The following is a 14049-nucleotide window of genomic DNA, read 5'->3' on the forward strand; positions in this document are numbered from 1 at the left end:
GAAAACCCAGGAGCATCTTCTCTCACGTGGTGTGGTGGTAGGCTGGAATCCAATCTCCCAAAGGGCTGGGAAAGTTAAAGCTTTCAAGACTGAGCGAGGTGTTTGTGAAATAAAGCTATCAAGGGTTATGATCCAAGACAGGTCGGTGGAGATGAGGTATAGACCATGCCATGATCCAACTTAATTGGGGTTACAGTCCCGAGTAACTGAATGACCTATTCCTGCTCCTAATGTTCCTCAAGAGTAAAATGAGATTGAAGGGGAGTGGAGTGGGCAAATGGTAAGATTTAGTCCTTCTTCAAAACTGATGTCAGAACTGAATGTTCATCGTTCTCCGTTAGCGCTGAACTGTTTGAGAACTGAATTTACTAAATTTGCATACTTGCTATAAAGAAACGAGAGCAGTTGAACTGACACTTCCCTCGTGTGTGAAACCATTGATGTCTGGTCTTCTCCCCCGCAGGGTGTACAATCGTTCCTGTTCTGCTGATGCCTTGGTGAGATGCTGTGCAATTCAAAACATGCCCTTTGTAAGGTAAGCGGAAGGCCCTGTATGGTTTTAGTAGTAACACCGTGGCATTCTGTGCGGACTTGGCACACCAGAGAAAATATACTTGTAACGACTGCACCACAGCAGGGGAGATTGTGGGGTGATTTGATAGGGGTGTTTAAAATAATGAAGGAACCTCTTTTTTATTCGTTCATGGTATCGCTGGCTAGGCCAGTATTTATTGCCCATCCCTAATTGCCCTTGAGATTTGTCTTCTTGAGCCACTATAATCCATGTGGTGTAGGTAAACCCACAGTGCTGTTAGGGAGGGAGTTCCAGGATTTTGACCCAGTGACAGTGAAGGAACAGTGATATATTTCCAAGTCAGGATGGTGAGCGGCTTGGAGGGGATATTCCAGGTGGTGGTGTTCCCATGTGTCTGCTGCCCTTGTCCTTCTAGATGGTATTGGTCTTGGGTTTGGAAGGTGCTGCCTAAGGAGCCTTGGTGAGTTGCTGCAGTGCATCTTATAGATGGTACACACTGCTGTTACTGTGCATCGGTAGTGGAGGCAGCGAATGTTTGTGGAAGGGGTGCCAATCAAGTGGGCTGCTTTGTCCTGGACACTGTCAAGCTTCTTGAGTGTAGTGAGAGCTGCACTTGTCCAGGCAAGTGGAGGGTATTGCATCACACTGCTGACTTGTGCTTTGTAGATGATGGACAGGCTTCGGGGAGTCAGGAGGTGAGTTACTCACCATAGGATTCCTACCCTCTGACCTCCTGCAGCAACAAAGCTAGGTAGAATCAGACTTCTTCCAGGGATCCAAGAATCTGGAATGAGGTAATAAAGATAAAATATATATGGTTTAGGATTGAGAGCAGGAAAAGCTTTTTTTGCATAGAGGGTTGTGAGTCGGTAGAATGCGTAATCAGAGTTAATGATTGAAGGATTGAAGAGTCCATGGCCTGGAAATTGGTCCTCTCAAACACCCATTTATCAGGCACTGATCAAACTACTAAGGCCCCAACATGTTGGCCAAAAAGCGTGCCCACATTTTCAGCATTGTTATATTGGATAAGGACAGACAAGAGGCATCCTTTCCTGATTCTTGAAGCAATCTTTAGGCACTTTGCACATGCCTATTTAGGATTGGCTTATCCTGACGCAGTCATTGTCTTGGGGGTCTGAGGCCTGACCCTTTGGCCACAGGCAATGTACTCTGCTACCCCTCACCCCCGCACGCACCCAAAAAGAAAATTCTGGGCCGCTGTTAACATTTGGAATAGTTTGATAATGGTTGGAGCAGAGAATAAAGGGATCTGGGAACAGAGCTGGAATTTTGGGATTAGTTCTACTGCTCATGTGGTGGATAAACAGACTGGATAGGCCAAATGGCCGGTTGTGATTCAATGTAACTATCTTTAGTCAAAGTTGGGAATTCTGGCAATAGGCAGCAGGTTAGTTAGCATCTGAGGGAGAAAGAGATGTTAATGGTCACTCACTATTAGAACTCGCATATCCATAGCCCCAGGCCAACCCCAAACCTGTACTGGTTAAACTAGAAGGAAGCGTGTTCGCAGCGAGCTAGGATTTCAAATTTAACCCCTCTCCCGCCATTAATTGGGGAATTAAAATTCCACCCCCCCTTCAACCCCAGACTTGGTAGGGGACAAAATCCAGCCTTAGGGGAGAGCAACTCATCTTGCACTCAGACTGCTGTACACATTAACCCTTCACATGCCTATAATGTTACTGAATCTTACCTTCGAAGTGTACTGCACTGTACTAGTTGAGGTGTACTGGTGCTGCAGTTGGACTGTGGTTTACCAGTGATGGAAGTGTATTGGTGTTGGATCTACATAGCAAAGCAGTGGGGGAATATTCCTTTGAAACACTGCATGAGTTTTTATGCTGTTGAGACTGGCAGTACAGTAGAGCTATTAGACCCCTCAACAGGTCAGCATCAAACTGGTTGCAATCATCCTTTTTGAGTTGGATCTGTTCTAGATTATGTTGCTGGATGTAATGTTAGGGGGGGGGGATGGTGGCATAGTGATAACATCACTGGACTGGTGATCTAGGAGCCCAGGTTAATGCTCTGAGGACACAGGTTCAAATCCCACCATGATAGCTGGTGGAATTTAAATTCAATTAATAAATCTGGAATTTGAAAGCTAGTCTCAGTCACGGTAACTATGAAATTGTCATAAAAACCCATCTGGTTCACTAATGTCCTTTAGAGGAAGGAAATCTGCCGCTCTTACCCGGTCTGGCCTACATGTGACTCCAGACCCACAACAATGTGGTTGACTCTTAAACTGCCCTCTGAAGTAGCCCAGCAAGCTACTCAGTTCAAGGGCAATTAGGGATGGGCAACAAATGTTGGCCTTGCCAGCGACACCCACATCCCCATAAAAGAAATAAAGAAAAAATAACAAATGTATGAATCAGGTGGGGCTGGTAGCTTTGGAGGTAAAGTTACAGTGACATAGTTTGCTCATGAGGACTGTAATGCAAGGCTGGATGCAGGTGGCTCTGGTTTTCTGTAAACCTTCCTTGGAAAGAGTGTTGGACCTATGCTTAAAATTGCAGCGGTTTACCTATTGGGGCACTTGCTTGGATATCTGTCCCATGGTGTAAATGGGTGGGTTTCAGGGCACTGGAAAGCCCAACCCATTAAGTCTTGCCACAATACAAAGGGTTTCTGTGATAGAAGCAGGATATAAAGTGCAATAGGTGTTGTTTGATAATAAGAGATCATCTGGTTCATTTTCCACCATCCTAATAATCACACGATACAATAGTGGAGTTGGCGATTAATTATAACAGTTAGAATCATCGGGAAAAGTTTTCCCAGCGCCTGGGATAGCGGGTTTGGAGACAGGTGGTGGGGACCGGAATTATATCAAGGAGATGTATAGTGATTACTCCTTGATATAATTCCTTGGGCAGGAACGTGGATCGACTGCCCACTGAACAGACGAGGCAGCCAATTTAAATAACTAAGGCTCTAATTAGCGGTGATTTTTCGGCCATGTGAGGAAGTTGTCAGCTTAATGGAGGTGGTCTGCTTGCAGTGGTCGGGACGGGGGAGGTGTCACGTTGGGCATCGGAGTGGAAAGCTCCAAGAAAGATGCAGACATTACAGGACAGCCCCATCTTCCCAACAGTCCAAGTGCAGGGGGTTTCCCTCTGATCAGAGGGTATTACCCTCATCCCCCCTCTAAAATAACTATTTACTGCCGGCTCTGAGAGTGCCTCCACTTTGAGGTGCCCTCTCGGTCTCCTACCTCCCTCAGCAGTGTCCACCTGTCTCAGTGGAGCTGCTGAGCCTCTAGTGCTGCCGACCCTCTGATTGGAACAGCAGCATTGGAAACCGTCCTTAACTTAAAATGGCACCCACACCCCTCCTACCAAGTCTGGCTGCCGAGAAATGTGGGCTTAGGAGATCCATTTGGTCCCAATGTCAGGGTCCTGAAGCCCATGGGAAAATCCTTTCCATGGAGTGATACAGCACTGAAGGAGACCATTCTGTCCATCATACCTCTGCTGGTGCTTTGGTAGAATTATGCAATTAACCCCATTCCCCTACCCTTTTCCCCTTCAAGTATTTATCCAAATTCTCTATGAATGTTACTCCTGAATCTGCTTCCACTGCTTTTTCAGGCAGTGTGTTTCAGACCACAACAACTCACTGTGTGAAAGTATGCTTCCTCATATTACTTCTGGTTCTTTTGCGAATCACCGTACACCTATGCCTCTGGAAACAATGCAATGCAATAGAGCAATTACTCTATCAAAATCATGAACTATATCTCCGTCCCTTCACTATCACTGGGTCCAAATCCTGGAACTCCCTCCCTAACAGCACTGTGGGTGTACCTACACCACATGGACTGCAGCGGTTCAAGAAGGCAGCTCACCACCACCTTCTCAAGGGCAGTTAGGAGTGGGCAATAAATGCTGGCCACATCCCATGAAAGAATAAATTAAAACAAACTACGTTTTCCAAATGACAATGTCCCAGGTGATTTTCTCTGGAAGTTTTCCCACACCAATATTAGACTGATAGGCTGGTGGCTCTTGGGTTTAACCCTCTGCCCTTTTGCAAACAGGGGAGTAACATTTGCAATTCTCCTCTCCTCTGGCACCATTCCCATATCAAGGAGGATTAGAAAGCTGTGTCTAGAATCTCCACCCTTTACTTTCCTCACAAACCTCAGATCCACCCTACCCGGACAGGGTGACATTTCTTCTTGGAGAACTGTCAATCTTTTAAGTATCTCCTCTTTATCTGTTTTGTCTGATATCATTACAGCTTCCTCTTTTACTGCTGTACTAGCAGCATCCTCTTCCCTGGTGAAGGTACAGGTTTAGCACCTCAGCTGTGCCCTTTGTCTTTGCAAGATTGTTTTTGATTCCAATCGGCCTCATTCTTCCACTGATTATCCTTTCACCATTTATGTATTTAGAAAAAAGTCTTTGGGTTCCTTATTGTTTTAGCCTCTAAGCTAATCTCATACTTTCTCTTTGACCTTCCTATTCTATTTTTTAAGTCTCCTCTGTACTTCCTATATTCAGTTTGCTTCTCGACTGTACTCGGAGCTTTACAAGTTATCATAAGCTTCCTTTCTCTCATTTTAACATCTTGATCTTTAGTCATCCAGAGAGATCTAGCTTTCCATCCTCTCCCATTCCTTCTCATGTGAATGTGTCCACTCTATACCTGAGCCATCTTCTCTTTGAAGGCCTCCCATTGCTGAATTACCGGTTAGCCTGCCAATTTTTGATTCCAGTCGACCTGGGCCAGAACCCTTTCCGGCTCGCTGAGTTCAGGTCACCTCTGTTCTTACATCTCGAGATTCCTGGTTCACCTCGACCTATGAATGGCTGTCAAAAGACGGGAGATGTTTCAGAGGTGCCGATGCAGTACTGAGGGAGTGCTGCACCTCACTTTTTGGATGCAATATTAAACTCTCGCTCAGATGGGCATTAAAGAACGATGGTGCTTTTTAAAAACAGCAAGGCTGTTAAAAAAATAAGTTGATAACAGAATAAACAGGAGTAGGCCATACAGCCCCATGAGCCTGCCCCACATCATTCGCTAAGACCTTGGCTGTTCTTCTGCCTCAGCCCCACCCTGTCTCCATATCCCTTGATTCCTTGAGAGACCAAAATTCTGTGTACCTCACTCAGCCTTAGATGTTCTCAACAATGGAACATCTACGGTCCCCTGGAGTAGAGAATTCTCAAGATTCAGCCCTAAACCTGGCCACCATCTCTCCCGCAACCAAAAACTGGTCATCCCTTTCATTTCTGCTTGTGGGATCTTGCTGTGTACAAGTGCGCAGCCTCCTGACCAACAGTGCAAAAGTAAGGTATATTGCCAGGCACTCAGGGCTGCTCTGCTTTTTGCCTGAGGGAGTGCAGTTCACCCAGTGCAACGTGTCTAAATAAAGCTACGCCCATAGGCAGTGGAAAAGCCATTCAACGTCAGCGCTCTGTGTGCAGACGTGATGTCCTGAGGATGATGCCAGACTGGATTTAATTTTACACAGACAATTCCCCAAGTTACAACGCAAGCTGCTGTTTGCTGTATCCATGGACACCTCGATGTTCTCGGCCAGTTTTGTTTTTTCTCTCCCCAGCAATCACTCTTAATAATTAGGCCTGCGTGTAGGACATTACTGGAGTTTTACACTATTTAATGAAGTGATGCAACTGCCTCAGCAACAGCTCCTGCCTGGTTGCAGAAGAGTGCGCTGTGGGAGAGATTATTGGCACAGTGATTCTTCATGTGTGACATTACAAATTATTCTCCAATTATATTAGTCCCAGTCTCTGCACTTTCATGGCCTAACTCTGGACTCTTGTACGTGAGCCCTTCACTCCTGGTTTCCACCTCTTCCCTTGTCCGACATGCTCTGGAACCAGCTACTTGCACCTAACTGCATTGGAATACTCCCCACCTGCCTGGATGAGTGCATCTCCAACAATACGCAAGAAGCTTGACCGTCCAGGACAAAGCAGCCCGCTTGATTGGCACCCCTTCCATAAACATTCACTCCCTCTACCACCGACGCACAGTAACAGCAGTGTGTACCATCTACAAGGTGCACTGCAGGAATTCACCAAGCCTCCTTAGACAGCTCCTTCCAAATCCATGACCACTACCATCTAGAAGGACAAGGGCAGCAGACACATGGGAATATCACCACCCAGAAGTTCCCCTCCGAGTCACTCACCATCCTGACTTGGAAATATATCGGCCGTTCCTTCACTATCGCTGGGTCAAAACCCTGGAACTCCCTCCCTAACAGCACTGTGGGTGTACCTACACCACATGGACTGCAGTGGTTCAAGAAGACAAATCACCACCACCTTCTCAAGGGCAATTAGGGATGGGCAATAAATGCTGGCCCAGCCAGTGATGCCATGAACGAATAAAAAATAAATTCCTTCATCATTTTAAACACCCCTATCAAATCACTCCGCAATCTCCCCTGCTGTGGTGCAGTCATTACAAGTAATTGTGTTCTTCTATAATTGTGTTCTCCTGTAATTGCTTTCTCCCTAACTGAAAAAAGAGACAGGTCGAAGCTTTTCATCTTACACTCATCAGGACAATTCGCAAGAATACCAATATAAGGAGAAAACAACAATTTATACTGTATGAGAAGAGAGTGCTGAGTGGTTGTCAAGTGAACTCTGGTGGAGGCATTGCCATGGAAAATGTGCCAGTGATGCTGACTGACAGTTAACTGCCAAGCACTGTTTGAAATTTAAACCAGGCAGCTTGACTCTGATTGGTCAAGGCAGTGCTCTGAGGAATGATTCAGTGAGAAGCTGTCACTTATTTTGATGAGTGCAAGATGAAAAGCTTCAACACGTCTCTTTTTTCAGCAATACTCAAGTTCTATATTACCAAACGACTATTTCTTGTATAACTGCATTCTCCTGTAATTGTGTTCTCTGAAAACTGCATTCTCCTGTAACTGCATTCACCTGTAACTGCATTCTCCTGTAACTGCATTCCCCTGTAAATGCATTCACCTGTAACTGCATTCTCCTGTAACTGCATTCTCCTGTAACTGCATGCTCCTGTAACTGCATTCACCTGTAACTGCATTCTCCTGTAACTGCATTCACCTGTAACTGCATTCTACTATATCTGCATTCTCCTGTAACTGTTTTCTCCTGTAACTGCGTTCTCCTGTAACTGTGTTCTCTTGTAACTGTGTTCTCCTGTAACTGTGTTCTCTTGTAACTGCATTCTCCTGTAACTGCATTCTCCTGCAATTGTGTTCTCTTGTAACTGCGTTCTCCTGTAACTGCGTTCTCCTGTAATTGCATTCTCCTGTAACTGCGATCTCCTGTAACTGGGTTCTCCTGTAACTGCGTTCTCCTGTAACTGTGTTCTCTTATAACTGTGTTCTCCTGTAACTGCGTTCTCCTGCAACTGCATTCTCCTGTAACTGCAATCTCCTGTAACTGCGTTCTCCTGTAACTGTGTTCTCTTGTAACTGCATTCTCCTGTAACTGCATTCTCCTGTAACTGTGTTCTCTTGTAACTGCATTCTCCTGTAACTGCATTCTCCTGTAACTGCGTACTCTTGTAACTGCATTCTCCTGTAACTGTGTTCTCCTGTAACTGTGTTCTCTTGTAACTGCATTCTCCTGTAACTGCATTCTCCTGTAACTGTGTTCTCTTGTAACTGCGTTCTCCTGTAACTGCATTCTCTTGTAACTGTGTTCTCCTGTAACTGTGTTCTCTTGTAACTGCATTCTTCTGTAACTGCATTCTCCTGTAACTGTGATCTCTTGTAACTGCGTTCTCCTGTAATTGCATTCTCTTGTAACTGTGTTCTCTTGTAACTGCATTCTCCTGAAACTGCGTTCTCCTATAACTGCATTCTCCTGTAACTGTGTTCTCCTATGCATTTTAATTTATTCACTCATGGAATGTCGCTGGCTAGACCAGCATTTATTGCCCATCCCTAATTGCCCCTTGAGGTGGTAGTGGTGAGCTGCCTGCTTGAACTGCTGCAGTCCATATGGTGTTGGTACATCCACAATGCTGTTAGGGAGGGAGTTCCAAGATTTTGACCCAGCAACACGGAAGGGACGGCGATATATTTCCAAGTGAGGATTGTGTGTGGCTTAGAGGGGAACTTCCAGGTGGGGGTGTTCCCATGTGTCTGCTGTCCTTGTCCTCCTGAATGGTAGCAGTCATGGGTTTGGAAGGTGCTGTCAAAGGAGCCTTGGTGAGTTCCTGCAGTGCACTTTGTAGATGGTACACACTGCTGCAACTGTGTGTCAGTGGTGGAGGGAGTAAATGTTTGCAGAGGGGGTTGTAATCAAGTGGGCTGCTTTGCCCTGGATGGTGTCAAGCTACTTGAGTGTTGTTGGAGCTGCACTCCTGGCTTCTGCCTTGTAGATGGTGGACAGGCTTTGCAGAGTCAGGAGGTGAGCTACTCAGCACAGGATTCCTAGCCTCTGGCCTGCTCTTGTAGCCACAGTATTTATATGTGTGGTTCAGTTCAATTTCTGGTCAATGGTAACCTCCAGGATGTTGATAGTAGGTTATGCAGTGATGGTAATGCCATTGAATGTCAAAGGGGCGATCATTAAACTCTCTTTTGTTGGAGATGGTCATTTGCCTGACATTTGCCACTTGTCAGCCCAAGCCTGGATATTGTCCAGGTCTTGCTGCATTTGGACATGGACTGCTTTAGTATATGAGGAGTTGCAAATGGTGCTGAGAATTGTGCAATCATCAGCGAATATCCCCACTTCTGACCTTATGATGGAAGGAAGGTCATTGATGAAGCAGCTGAAGATGGTTGGGCCTAGGACACTACCCTGAGGAACTCCTGCAGTGCTGTCCTGGAGCTGAGATGAGTGACCTCCAACAACCACAACTATCGTCCTGTGTGCTAGGTACGACTCCAACCAGCAGAGAGTTTTGCCCCTGATTCCCATTGACTCCAGTTTTTCTAGGGCTCCTTGATGCCACACTCGGTCAAATGCTGCATTGATGTTAAGGACAGTCATTCTCACCTCATCTCGGGAGTTCAGCTCTTTTGTCCATGTTTGAACTAAGGCAGTATGTGTTCTTCTGCATTTGCATTCTCCTGTAGCTGCGTCCTCCTGTAATCTCGTTCTCACATAACTGCATTCTCCTGTCACCGTGTTCCCCTGTAATTGCGTTCTCTCATAACTGTATTCTCCTATGACTGTATTCTCCTATCATTGTGTTCTTCTGTTATTGCTTTCTCCTTTACCTGTGTCCATCTGTAACTGTGTTCACCTGTAACTGAGTTCTTCTAGAACTGTGTTCACCTGTAACTGAGTTATCCTGTAACTGGGTTTTCCTGTAACTGTATTCACCTGTAATTGCGTTCTCTCATAACTGTGTTGTCTTATAACTGTGTTCTCCTATAACTGTGTCCTCCAGTAACTATGTTCTCCTGTAACTGTGCTTTCCTGTACCTCTGTTCTTTGGTAACTGTGTTTGCCTGTAACTTCTATAACTGTATTCTTCTATAACTGTGTTCTCCTGTAACTGTTTTCTCCTGTAGCTGTGTTCTCCTGTAACTGCATTCTCCTATAACTACGTTCTCCTGTAATTGCATTCTCCCTGTAATTTGTTCTCCAATATCTGCTCCCTCCTGTGCTCTCCTGTAACTGCAGTCTTCTATAACTGTGTTCTCCTGTACCTGTGTTCTTCTGTAATTGGGTTCTTCTGTTATGGCTTTCCCCCGTATTTCTGTTCCCCTGTAATTACATTCACCTGCAACTGTGTTCTCCAATAACGCACTTCCCTATAACTATGTTCTCCTTTAATTGCATTCACCTATAACTGTGTTCTCATGTAATTGCATTCTCCTGTGATTGTACTCTCCTCTAACTATGTTCTCCTATAACTGCGTTCTCCTGTATTTGTGTTCTCCTGTAACTGTGCTTTTATGTCTTGGGGAAATAAATTCATGAGCTAACTGAACTCTAACTGCATACCTTCCTATGTTCTCATCACTTGCTGCTTGCAATCAATAACGGGGAGAGACTGATGTAAGAATAAACAGTGATGGTTTATTGAGACATAGGGCAGAGCACCAGATCATACATGCTCACTCAGAAATCTCCAGAATTAGACTTACAGTTCCCAGATGCCTGCGCTGTACAGCGATTCATCAGTGCTGTCGCATGATCAGTACACTTGCATTCTCTTAAAGGGACAGGGTACCTCACTTTACCACAAGGCCTCTCCTGTAACTGTGCCCTTCTATAAGCATATTTTCCTGTAATTGTGTTCAGCTGCAAGTGCATTCTCCCATAACTGTGTCCTCCTTTAACTGCACTCTCCTGTAACTGTGTTCTCCTGTAATCATGTTCTCCTGTAATTGCGTTCGCTCATAACTGTGTTCTTCTGTAATTGCGCTCACCTGTAACTGCATTGTCCTGTAACTACACCCTCCTATACCTGTTCTCCTGTAACTGTTCTGCTATAACTGTGTTCTCTTGTAACTGTGTCCTACTATAACTATGCTCTCTTGTAACTGTATTCTACTGTAACTGTGTTCTCTGATAATTGCATTCTCCTGTTATTTGTGTTCACCTGTAATTGCACTCTCCAATAGCTGCACCCTCCTGTAACTGTGCTCTCTTGTAACTGCATTTTCCTTGCCTTCTCCTATAATTGTGCTCTCTGCAACTGTGCTTTCCTATAACAATGTTCTCCTATAATTGCACTCTCCTATAACTGTGTTCTCCTGTAATTGTTCTCCTTGTATTGCATTCTCCTATAACTGTCACCTCTGTAACTGCTTTCTCCTGTAACTGCATTCTCCCATCCATGTATTCGCTTAAAACTGTGTTCTCCTATAACACTCACATCCCAGGAAAGAATAAAAGAAAGTTAAGGAGATCATGCTTTTGTTTGTTAGTTTAAGGTGCCTACTATTGAAAGGATATGCACTCTGGGCCAGTGTAGGAGGTAGTTCACGATCTCTTTGTTTGTAAACCCATCCTGTACTAGCTCACAAACTGACCTCTCAAATTTACTAAAAGGTAGAATACCTTGGATGCTGGAAATCTGAAATAAAGGCAGAAAATACAACCTCAGTTGTTTAGGCAGCATCTGTGGAGAGAGAAACAGGGTTAATGTTTCTGATGAAAAAGGTCATTGATTGAACCATCAACTCTACTTTTCTCTGCACTGACGATGATGGACATCCAGCATTTTCTCTTTCTAGCTTGAATTTGATACTCTCACCCTTGTGCTCAACTCCCTCCATGACCTCGCAACCCACCTCACCAACCCCGGACCCCGCCCAACGCCGCCCCCCCCCCCTCCACCCATGCTATCTCCGAAACTCTGCGCCAACCACCGTCTGAGAATTCTGCATTCCTCTAATTCTGCCTTCTTGTGCATCCCTGACTTTCTCACACCTCTTTCAAGAACAGGCTCATGCACAATAGACTGAATGGCTGCCTGTGTTTCTATCCAAATGCTGACACAGAGCACAAAACACAGGATGTATAAAGCATAGAAGGGAGGCATTAGTGGCATAGTGGTGTTGTAACTGGGTTGGTAAGCTAGAAACCCAAAGTAATTGCCAGGGGACCAGGGTTCAATTCCTATCATTGCAGATGTGAGCTCTGCAGTCCTGCCACATCCAGTTGTGAATGGTGGTGGATAATTAAACAACTCACTGGAGGAGGTGGCTCCACAAATATCCCCATCCTCAATGATGGGGGAGCCCAACACATCAGTGCAAAAAATAAGGCTAAAGCATTTGTAGTAATCTTCAGCCAGAAGTGCTGAGTGGATAATCTATCCTGGCCTCCTCCAGAGGTCCCCAGTATCACAGATGCCACCTTTAGCCAATTCACTTCATGTGATATCAAGATATAATGGCTAAAGGTACTGCAAAGGCTATGGGCCTTGACAATGTTACAGCAACAGTATTGAAAACTTGTGCTCTACTTTTTATTAAATTCCAGTACAGTTACGACACTGGCATCTACCCAGCATAGCAGAAAATTGTCCTGTACACACAAAGCAGGACAAATCCGACCCGACCAATTACCACCCCATCAGTCTACTCTCCATCACCAGTAAAGTAGTGGAAAGGATCATCAACAGCTATCAAGCAGCACTTGCTCAGCAATAACCTACAAACTGACACTCAGCTCCTGACCTCATTACAGCCTTGGTTCAAACACGGGCATGGGCTGAACTCCCAGGGTGAGGTGAGAATGACCTCGACATCAAGGCAGAATTTGACCGAGTGTGGCATCAAGGTGCCTGAGCAAAACTGGAGTCAATGGGAATCGGGGAAAACTCTCCATTGGTTGGAGGAAGATGGTTGTGGTTGTTGGAGGTCAATCATCTCAGCTCCAGGACATCACTGCAGGAGTTCCTCAGGGTAGTGTCCTAAGCCCAACCGTCTTCAGCTGCTTCATCAATGACCTCTCTTCCATCATTAGTTCATAAGCGGGGATGTTCGCTGATGATTGCACAATGTTCAGCACCATTTGCAACTTAGATACTGAAGCAGTCCATGTCCAAATGCAGCAAGACCTGGACAATATCCAGGCTTGGGCTGACAAGTGGCAAGTAACATTCATGCCACACAAGTGCCAGGCAACGACCATCTCCAACATGAGAGAATCTAATCATCGCCCCTTGACATTAAGTGGCATTACCATCACTGAATCCCCCACTATCAACATCCTGAGGGTTATCATTGACCAGAAACTGAACTGGACTAGCCATATAAATACTGTGGGTACAAGAGCAGGTCTGAGTCTAGGAATCCTGCAGTGAGTAACTCACCTCCTGACTCTCCAAAGCATGTCCACCATCTACAAGGCACAAGTCAGGAGTGTGATGGAATATTCTTCACATGCCTGGATGATTGCAGCTCCCACAACACTCAAGAAGCTTGACACCATTAAGGACAAAGCAGACTGTTTGATTGGCAACCCATCCACAGTCATTTACTCCCCCGGCCACTGACACACAGTGGCAGCGGTATGTACCCTCTACAAGATGCACTGCAGGAACTCACCAAGCCTCCTTAGACAGCACCTTCCAAACCCTAGATCACTACCATCTAGAGGGACAAGAGCAGCAGATGGATGGGAACACCACCAGCTGGAAGTTCCCCTCCTAGCCGCTCACCATCCTGACTTGGAAATATATCGGCTGTTCCTTCACAGTTGCTGAGCTAAAATCCTGGAACTCCCTTTCTAACAGCACTGTGGGTGTACCTACACCACATGCACTGCAGCAGTTCAAGAAGGTGGCTCACCACCACCTTCTCAAGGGCAATTAGGGATGGGCAATAAATGCTGGCCTAGCCCACATCCCATGAACAAATAAAAAAAAGTATCAATTGGTCACGCATATTGGAGAATGCCCAAGGGAAGGACTTGTGGAGCAGTGGATATCGTCCCTGCCTCTGAGACAGAAGCTCTGGGCTCAAGTCCAACTCCAGGATTTGATGGCCAAGGCAGATGCTTTCATAATGCGGCTGAACAGGTTGAATATCA

At 45.5% G+C, this 14049-nt stretch overlaps 1 protein-coding gene across 1 annotated transcript in view; it reads left to right on the top strand.

Annotated features, from left to right (window-relative positions):
- si:dkey-228d14.5 (uncharacterized protein LOC796266 homolog) overlaps positions 1-14049 on the top strand; it is a 51140-nt gene that overhangs the window by 22603 nt on the left and 14488 nt on the right. The window contains exon 3 of the mRNA XM_041176127.1: positions 464-535. Coding sequence (XP_041032061.1) covers positions 464-535 — 72 coding nt within the window. The remainder of the gene's footprint in view (positions 1-463; positions 536-14049) is intronic.

The sequence above is a fragment of the Carcharodon carcharias genome, chromosome 28 (assembly GCF_017639515.1).
Source record: "Carcharodon carcharias isolate sCarCar2 chromosome 28, sCarCar2.pri, whole genome shotgun sequence".
Taxonomy (NCBI): domain Eukaryota; kingdom Metazoa; phylum Chordata; class Chondrichthyes; order Lamniformes; family Lamnidae; genus Carcharodon; species Carcharodon carcharias.